A 10,697-nucleotide genomic window follows, 5' to 3' on the forward strand; every position below is an offset into this window, starting at 1 on the left:
TGATAACAAATTTTAATATCTATTTAATATCATATTATAGAAATATTTTTTATTACGATTATGATTTAGCTCAACATGAAAATTGTTCAAATATAAATGAATTTAATAATTTTTAAAATTTAATAATAAAAAATTTAATAATAGCAAAAAGTAAAGCTGAAAGTTAATGAAAAAATATTTTTTAAAAAGTGTCAATTAGTATATACTTTATTCTCTTTTATTTGTTAATTTTTATTTCATGTCTTTTTAGTTTTAAATTTATGACATGATATCGCACGCGCAGTTCCACTTAAGTGATGAAACGACAGGGTTCTAAGAAGTTAATTTTCCTTGACTTTACTTGCTCAGTTAAAATATATAAATAGTGAGATAAGATAATATTAGAATAATATGATAAAATAATAATAGAATCTGTGTTCAATTATCTATGAAAATTATTAAAATCAGTTATAAAAAGAATTTGGTATATTCATCATGATTTGAAATACATAAAAAATACATAAATTTCATAAAAAAATTTGTAAAACCATTGCATTACAAATAATTATCTGTAGTAATTATACATTATTATATGAATGGACAAATGGATATTAATAATATTAATTGAAAATTAATAAAACACGATATATATGTCACGTAAACGAAAAAAAAAATTAAAAACATGAAAAAATCATGATAGAAATACGCGACTTACGATAAAGTAATCAATTTATTGAACTTCTATATTTAAGTGTATAAACAATGGCACCCACCAGAGACAAATGTGTGAGACGTTTTATTATTCCAGAAACGACACGACATAAAAAAGGATTTACTATTTACAAAGTCACATCTGTGGTATGCAATGCAAATATAATATATAAAGTAAAATAAAATAATTTAATAATCAATTTTTCTGTGGATTTAAAATTTATAATAATTTCAAATTAATCTTTATAATATTCACTTTAACAATTTTGATTTTTATATATGAAAATAATATTTTAGATATTAAGTTATAAATATATGTACTTTTTTAGGTATTTTTAAAAAGTTCTCATGAAGAAATTTCTAAAGTGTCTGTATGGAAACGTTATAATGATTTCAAAAAACTTCATTTAGAATTAAATGTACTGTATTCACAATCTCGAATTAAAGAAAGTTTTCCATCATTTCCAAAACCAAAATTTTTTGGTAGATTTGAAGCCGATGTCATTGAAGAAAGAAGAGAATGTGCATTAAAATTTTTAGAATTTATAGGAAGACATTCATATTTATATTCTAGTGATATTTTCATAAAATTTTTTGAAACTAGTCATGCTGATTATTATTTAAATGATTATTCTCAGTCTATTAGTTCTGATACATCAACAGAAGATCTTCATTCTTATGTAAATTCTCTATCTAATAATGATATTGTTCCTCAAAATATTTCCCAAATCAAAAATATTCAAACATCATTTACAAATTCATCTATTTCTAAAAATGAAGTAAATCAATCTCAAGAAGCATCTGATTCTAAAGAACAAATTTTACCACAAAATAATTTAAGATACAAAACTGAAAATGAAAAGATATCCATGACAAAAAGTATACATAATAAATTATTAATGGAAAACAATGATTCAAGTAAAATTGTTTCTAAATTGGAGGATACTCAATTAATTTCTAACAAAAATAATAATTGCTATAAGAATTATTATATTAAGAAGGAGAATGATTCTATAATTTTAGCATCAAACACTAAAACAAATAATGGTACCACTGTTGAAGATATAAATTCTTCAATAAATACTCATGATGGTTCTGATTTATCACAATCATTGACAGATTCGCCACAATATATTCTAATTGCAGCTGCACATATGAGTGCAGCTATTAAACATGAAGATCTTACTGAATATGAAGAAGCATTTACTCAATATAAAATGGGAATCTCTAGTCTTCGATCTGGAGTTGAATCTGATTCAAATAAAATAAGAACAGAAATAATTAAGGAAAAAATATCAAAATATTTAATACGTGCTGAAAAACTTTATAATAGATATCTAAATTGCAATATCTCAGTGTTGAATAAACCTATAGCAGAACTTCAATATTATAAAGTATTAAAAATTATAGAATCAGTAATGCTTGTAAGAGATATTCGTCAGAATTGCCTCAATATTGTAAAAGTATAAATAATTTGAATATTTTAGTTTAAAGCAAAAATATGGAAAAAAAAATTTTAAAATTCTCTTAATTTCAGGCAATAGAAAAATTATCTTCAAACAAAGAAAGTATAAGTAATTATATATTACGCGGTGAAATACCATACATGGTCCGTTTATATGCATGTATTGAAACAGACACGCGCATATTTCTAATTTTACAACATTTAGGGTAAGTATTATAAAAATAATATTACTATTATTTTTATTATTTAATCGTAAAATCTATTTTATAATCGCTGAAATCTAATTATTTGAATTATATTATAGCCGTGGAAAATTGTGGGATTTTATAACATCACATTATAATTCTGTCAGTAATAAAAATTGTGACAAAATAATTACAGAAAAAGACATTAAAAAAATAAGTGATGATAGTAATATCAAATTACATAAAAGCGATGTAAATGAAATTGAAGATGAAATTGAAAATTTAAATCTTAGTACAAATACTAAAGTACAAATGGACATATATCCGATAATGGTAGAAAAAAATTATGAAAAATATACCAATGTATCTACTACACAATTACTAGAAAAAGCACAAATACTATTACAATCGGTTAATGCAACTTTAAAAGAAAGTAATTCTGTTGCCAATCGATTATGTGAATCTGATCGCTTGATAAATCATCAAGATAATACTTCGTTATTAAATTTTAAAAATATATGTCAACCAAAACATTATGATGAAATATCATTAAATGTTAATGATATATTATTAGAAAATGACGATAAAACTATTACAAACGAAAAAATACCTGAGAAAAATATGATAACATCTAATTATTTATCACAAAATAATATTACAAATATAAAGAGTCAATATAGCAGCACTAATTCATCATTAAATAATAGTTATAAAAATCTTAATTTCGAAAAAAAAGAATCCATAAATTCTTCAATAGATAGTTTAAAAACAAATAATACATATTTTGCATTAGAAAATAGATATGATGATATTCCACGAAAATATGAATTAAATAAATTGATTGATATTCGTAATCAAATGGAAATAAATAATTATTGCATATCAAATAATCAACAATTAAAATATAATACAATTTTAATGGTATCAACAAAAAACAACAATATGGATATTGAACAAGAATATTGGACAATACCAGAAAATGTAATTCGTCTTTGGACTGCTGAAATACTTTTAGCTTTGGAAGCTTTACACCAACAAGATGTTATTGTTTTTGATTTAAAACCTGATAATGTATTACTTGATGATAACGGGCATGTGCAATTAACATATATTGTACCTCGCCATGATATAGATTTATTAAAATATAAATATCCATATTCATCTCCTGAATTATGCACATTTTCAACTATGATTCCTCTTACTCCAGCTACAGATATTTGGAGTTTCGGCATTATATTATACGAATTAATAGTAGGCAATGTATGCAATAAAAATAAAACTGTTTTAAAAATATAATATAAAATAGATACTATATAGTTACTTTATCTTGCAGAAATTTGAAGCAAAGCATCCAGGTTCATTTCAATCACATTCCATGATTAACATTCCTAGCAAGCTTTCTGAAAATGCAAAATCTTTGCTTCTTAATGTAAGTTTTTATACTATTCTAAATCTTCGTATCTAAATAATTTCTTCTTATTTAAAATATAGAAATTTTTGCAAAATTTATAAATTTACAGATACTAAAATATGAACCAAATGAAAGGATGACAATACCCGAAATAAAACAACACCCATTTTTTAAAGATATTAATTGGTCAAATTTGGTAACTACATTCTAAAGTTATAAGAACTTTGTTCTTATTAAATTTTTAAAAAAATATATCATTGATATCAAAAAAATTCTCAACAAAAATGGATTCCTAAAACAAAAAATTTTTTTTTATATAGGAAATATTGTTCTTTTTAAACAATATTTTATAAAGCATTATAAATCTAAAATTATTGTAAATAATAAATGCTTAAATATTAATAAATAAACAAAAACTGTTATATTGTATAATGTATTTTATAAATATTTTATGATAATATATAAAATATGTAGATATAATTATTCATAAAAATATTAAATTATATATTTCTATATTTTTTTTTATATAGAAATTCAATTTTTTATTAAGGAATCCAATGTTTGGAATTTTTTTAATCATGAAAGCATTTCATATACATACTTAATATATATACTTAAAATATAATTTATAAAAAGTATTTTAATCTATTGTACAGGAGTATTATTTCAAAAATATTTATCAAATATAAAATCATCTATTATAAATAAAATATCTTAATTTATTTATATACATAATAGATTGAATATGAGATTGAGATTGTAATATGTAGATTGAGAGGTATGATACACTTATTTACTTACTTCTTATTTTTTCACTTCTAGATACTGTTGACATTCCATCAACAAATCTAGTTGTAAATACTACATTAGCATTGTTGAACATTCCATCTTTTAATGATACAACAATAAATTGTGAATGTTTAAAATGTTTTTTTAACATTATACCAATATTCTCAGTATGAGAGAGATCTAATGCAGCATCAACTTCGTCCAAAATATAAAGTGGAGCAGGTTTAAATAAAAGCATAGCTAAGATTAAAGACAAAGCAACTAAAGATCTTTGTCCTCCTGATAATTCTCCTAACGATTCTTTCCAAATACCAGAAAATGCAATTTTTACTTCTAATCCTTCTGTAACTGTTTGATTTTCACAAGGTTGTAACTTTGCATCAGCTCCTGGTAATAAACTACTAAAAATTGATCCAAAATCCTTATTTACCTGAAAATTAATATTAATATTAATATAATAATTATGCAATATAAATTTAATATTTCAATTTAATTTTAAATATTAAATAGTAATACTTGTTCCCAAGCTTTCAATAATGTTTCTCTCTTTTTTTCATCTAAATGCTTAATTGTCTCTAATATTTTTGTTTTATCATTTTCAACTATTTTCTTTTTTTTCATCATTTCATTAAATTGTTCTTCTTCTTTATCAAGGAGACTAATAGCACGTGTATTAATACTTCGACTGAGTTTTTCACGCATCGATTGTAATTGTTGTACTTTTTGTTCCATTTCTTTAGGTTTATTAACATTAAAATCGTAAATACCACCTAATAAAATATATTTTATAATTATATATAAAATAAATTTAATATATAATTTAAATTTATAAAAAACAAATGTTACCTGTTTTTCCAAAATAAATTTTATCCTGTTCAATCCATTCATACTTCTGAATAAGTTCAGAAACATTTTCTTTACAATTTTTAACAATATTCTTAATTGAATTAATTTCATGATTTAATTTTTTAATATCCAATTCTGTTTCTTTATTTTGCTTTATAATATCTTCTTTTCGCGTCATAAGCTTTCGCAAATAAGCATTTTGTTTATTAATATTATCTTTTTGTACCTTTATATCAGATTGTATACGTTTTACATTAACTTTTACTTCATTTAATTCTTGTTCTAATTCATTTGCTTTTTCTTGTAATATATTTAACTTTTTTTCAGATGTTATTAATTGTTCTTTTCCAATTTCAATACTTTTTTGTAATTCTTTTATTTCCAGCTCAAGCATATCTGCTTCTTGTTCTCGTTTTTGCCATTCTTTACGACTGTTTTCAGCTTTTGTTTTTAATCTTTCTAATTCAGATTTAGCATTTTTCAACTGTTTTTCACGAATATTGGTAGCATCTTTCAATTGATGTTCTAATTCTTGAGCATGTACAGTACTTTCCTTTTCATTTTTTTCTACCACTGTTATTGTTTCTAAAAGTTGTTCAATACTTTTTTCTAATGAATCTATCTGCAAAAAATTTATATTATACATTTATATTATTTTATATATATTATATATATTATTATATTAATTATATTTTTCTAAATTGATTTCAAATCATATTTATATATACCTCCTCTTTTATTTTATAATATTCTGTTTGTTCTAATTTTTGTTTCACCATACTAATTTCATAATTTCGTAAATCAAATGTTTGTTTTAATAAAGTATATTTTTCAGCAATATTGTTTACATTCATTAATGTTGTCTCAATATTTTGAAGAGTTTCTTGTTTGATATTTAATTTATTTTGTATATCTTTTAATTCATCTAACTTTAAAAGAACTGATCCAGTTTTTAATGGTGCACCACCAGATAAAATACCAGCAGGATCAACAACATCTCCTTCTAAAGTGACACATTTTTTCATTATATTATCATGAAATGCTATTTTCTTAGCAATTTCAATATCTTTACAAATAAAGATTTGTCCAAAAATCCATGTCATAGCAGATCTAGTTTCTTCTGGAAAATCTATGAGAGACAAAGCTGGTCGAACATTTTCTATACCACCTATTTTCTGTGCCAAATGAATTAATTGATTATCCATAGATCTGCCTCCTACTTTATTTAAAGGAATAATAGTTACACGTTTTTGTAATTGACCATGTTGAAGTATTTTCTTACTAGTTATTTCTGTATCTACTACTATATTATATAACTGAAAGATCAAGTATTGAATGTTAAATTTGAAATATATACATTAACAGTGTTATTTAAAAAATAAATGTCATAAAAAAATCAAAATACCTTTCCTCCTGCAGCAATGTCCAATGCATATGCTGCATTTTTATCTTTAACTGTGATTAATTTACATACAACTCCTTTTACCGAATTATGATTAAAATTAGAATCAGGTTTTTGATATTCAAATCTAATTTGAGGATATTTTGATTCAAAATGATCTATTTCTTCTTCTAATGTTAATATTTCATTTCTTAATTTATATCTTTGTTCTTTAAGTTCTTCCATATATCCATCTTTGTAATTTAATTTTTTCAATTCATTTTCTAAATTTTTCACTTCTTTTTCTTTATTTTCAAGATCTTTAGTATATTTCTTGTATTCATCTCCAGTGTTTTTTAATTCTATTTTTTTTCTCTTTAGTTGCTCTCTATTATGATTTAATGTCATTTCACATTGTTTGCGTTGCGTTTGTGCTTCTGATAGATTCTGCTTAGTATTTATTAATTGTTGTTCCAATGTTGCATTTTCACCATCTTGACTTTCTAATAAGCCAGAGCTAATTTTTTGATATTTTTCTTGTGCAAGTAATACTGCTTTACAATCTTGTTCATCTGTCTCTTTTAACATTTTAAAAAGATCTTCAACTTTAGCATATTCTTTTTGTTTTGCTACAAAAATATTTTCATCATCAGCTATATTAATTTTTAATTGTTCTATTGCTTTTTTAGCAGCTTTAATATTTTCTTCATTGCTATTAAATTCAGCTGTTAATTTACATTGTTTTTTTTCTGCTTCTTTTAATTCATTATCCAAAGTTTCTAATTGAGTTCCTGTTTCCTATATTATATAAAAAATATATATATATATATATAAAATATAAAAAAAAATGTTTTAATTATATTAAAAAATATAAATAAAAAAATATTTTTTTATATAATTAAAATATATACTAGATCTTTTTTTTTAGCTATTTCATCATATTCTTTTTCTATATTTTTAAGCTCCTCTTCACCATCATTAATGCTTTTTGTTTTTTCTTCTATTTTATTTCTAACAATTTGAGCATTTTCTTCTGCATTTTGACTTTCATTTAAAGCTGTGACATATTTCCATGCTAGACAAATTCTTTTACAATGTTCTAATTCTCTTTCAATACGTTGAAATTCAACATATTGTATTTTTTCTTCTTTAAGTTTTGATAATCTTGGACCAATTTCATTTTTCAAAATCTGAAATTTATTTAGTTTTAATTAAACTGTATAATAATAAATAATAAATAATAATAATAATGTTAAATATTTTAATAATAAATTACAAAAAATTTAAAAATTGAATCATACATCATTTATTTCCTTTAATTTACTATCTTTTTTTTCTATAGTTTTTAAAGCAGCTTCTTTTTTACTTTCATACATTCGAGTACCTGCAGCTTCTTCTATCATTGATAAAATTTCCATAGGTTTCATATTTAAAACTTTTGTAATTCTTCCTTGCATTATCAAAAAATGTGGATTATTAACATTTAATTGAACAGAACAAAACATATCTTGGACACGTTTATTTTGTACATTAGATCCATTGATCAAATATTTATTTTTACCACCAATTACAACTTGTCTTGTAACTATTATCTCTTCATGATGTTCATATCCCATAGGAGATGAATCTCTATCTCTATTATCAAATGTTATAGTAACACTAGCTTTTTTTATACCTGCTTGACCAGATTTATAAACTAAGTCTTGTAATGATGTTGCACGTACCTAAAAAAATAAAAAATATTTTCTTATTCTTAAATTGTTTTTTTATTCTGCTTTGATACAAATTTTATATTTAATGCTAAGTAATATTAATAAGTATTAGAAGTATATTTGTCATTTTTATATATATTGTCATTTCATTCTATCAATGAAAATATAATTGTTTTAAAAAATAAAAATAATATTATGTTAAAAATATATAAAAAATAATATATTACCTGTCCAAGGTTCGATATACCTAAAACAAAGCATATTGCATCAAGAATGTTTGACTTCCCACTACCATTAAATCCTGTGATTGCGTTGAATTCTTTATTGAAATCATTTATTTCAATTCTTTTTCCGTATGATTTAAATCCTTCTAATACCATAGATTTTATATACATTATGAAATTAAGTAAATAGAATTGAAATAGAATTGAAAATATTACTTTAATTACACTTAAGTTGATAAACAAAACTGCAAATTCAAATCGTGAAGAATAACCGGTATATTTATATATTTTATTGGGGCAGATATACAATGAAAATACTTACGATTTTATCTTTTTCTATATAAATTCCAAAATTCATTAAACAAATTTTATATAAATCTTTTATATAATATTAAACTACTAATATTATTGTTTTTGTTATTTTAAAATAGTGTGAATATATATAAAAATATAAAATTGAAATATTACTAAACAATTTCTAGTAAAATATCATTTAGTGATATTTTAGTGATATTCTAGGATGTCTTTTCGAACATCTTATGTTATATATGAAAATAGCGTCTCAATTTATTTATGTTTCGGTTTCAAAATATTTTAAAATAAAGTTAAAAGTTCTATTTATTTTTAAAACACAATAATATAAAAGGTAAAAATTATACCAAATAAATTATTTTTTTTAATATCAATATAAAATATTCCGAGATTTTATTGAAATTAAAAATAAAGCAAATATTTATATTGTATTAGATATAATATAAGGTTATAACATAGATATAAATTTAATAAATCATAAAAATTATATTATATGAAATAAAATAATTTATTTAACCAGTTAATAATTGACTAATAATTTTTAATAAGTTACTATCATATATAATACATTTTTTTTTTTCAAATTATTATGTTATTAGGATCATTATGAATATTCCTCCGATTCAACAACCAGGAACAATTGGTGTAGGACAAATGACACAGTCTGTAAATGCTCAACTTCCTCAAAATCCACAACAAACACAACAAACACAGGTTCAACAGCAACAGCAACAACAACAGCAACAACAAACTCAAGAAAAACTTGATAATATTTCTAAAGTTAAATCATTAATTGTATCATTAAGAGATTCATTGGCCATAGCTCTTAAAACTGCAGCACATACATTACATCAAAATAGTTTAGTAGATGTTGGATCTTTGAAAGGTGGTATTGATCAGCCAGATCATAGATTCAATAAAAATATAGAGGAGTTTTATTCCATTTGTGATCAAATAGAATTACATTTAAAAACTTCTATAGAATGTACATCACAAAATTCTAGTTCTTTAAGATATCTTCCAGTACCAGTCATGCCACAACGTACTGATACTGTTGGTACTCAAGAAGCTTTAACATATCCTCAATTTTTAATGACTGTAAGAGCTCAAGTTGCATATGCTCGTGAAGTTCATGATACTTTAGTTTCTGCTGCACAATCAATAGCATCAGGTGAATAAATTTCATTTTAACAAGAAACTTATGAAAAAGATTGTGACAAAATATATAATAATATTTAATTATTAATTTATATACTGTATTTTTAATTTTTATATAATTTTTATCTTGTGTATAATATAATAATATCTGATATAATATAATAATAACATTATGATATTTTAATAAAAATCTAATATCTTTATCTTGTATATGTGATTTTTGTATATTTTATTTCAAAATAATGTATATAATTGTAAAAAATTTCTTATACATTACATTACATTAAAAATTAAAATATATATCTGAATTTGACAAAATTATATTATTTTGAATATTGTTTTTTATATTTATGATTATTATAAAACAATAATTTTATTATTAATAAAATTATAAATAAAATATTAATGATTTATAATAAAAATATATATATATATAATTTTTTTATGGATCAGATTATTTTAGAATAAATGCAACAAATTAATAATAATTAATATATATATATATATATAAATTATTAATTTTT

General features: G+C 22.1%; 2 protein-coding genes across 3 annotated transcripts; one reads left to right on the forward strand and one right to left on the reverse strand.

Annotated features, from left to right (window-relative positions):
* Positions 1–278: 278 nt before the first annotated feature.
* Positions 279–10,183, forward strand: LOC102681380 (ribosomal protein S6 kinase delta-1). Of its 2 annotated transcripts, none has more exons than XM_006619786.2 (7): positions 279–837; positions 1,020–2,153; positions 2,228–2,361; positions 2,460–3,600; positions 3,674–3,769; positions 3,861–3,947; positions 4,574–4,806. In XM_006619786.2, the coding sequence occupies exons 1-7, from the start codon at positions 742–744 to the stop codon at positions 4,601–4,603; spliced, it is 2,718 nt and encodes a 905-aa protein (XP_006619849.1). In that variant the 5' UTR covers positions 279–741; the 3' UTR covers positions 4,604–4,806. The 2 variants fall into 2 exon arrangements, with proteins under 2 accessions (XP_006619849.1, XP_031368316.1); XM_031512456.1 differs by lacking the exon at positions 4,574–4,806 and adding an exon at positions 9,615–10,183 and having other exon boundaries at positions 742–837.
* On the reverse strand, positions 4,361–9,029 carry LOC102681249 (structural maintenance of chromosomes protein 2). The gene is made up of 8 exons (XM_006619785.2): positions 8,707–9,029; positions 8,069–8,491; positions 7,679–7,957; positions 6,792–7,565; positions 6,115–6,702; positions 5,387–6,008; positions 5,057–5,310; positions 4,361–4,970 (listed from the first exon to the last, which is right to left on the reverse strand). The coding sequence occupies exons 1-8, from the start codon at positions 8,872–8,874 to the stop codon at positions 4,545–4,547; spliced, it is 3,534 nt and encodes a 1,177-aa protein (XP_006619848.1). The 5' UTR covers positions 8,875–9,029; the 3' UTR covers positions 4,361–4,544.
* Positions 10,184–10,697: the final 514 nt, after the last annotated feature.

The sequence above is a fragment of the Apis dorsata genome, unplaced genomic scaffold (assembly GCF_000469605.1).
Source record: "Apis dorsata unplaced genomic scaffold, Apis dorsata 1.3 scaffold_437, whole genome shotgun sequence".
In the NCBI taxonomy this organism is placed as follows: Eukaryota; Metazoa; Arthropoda; class Insecta; order Hymenoptera; family Apidae; genus Apis; species Apis dorsata.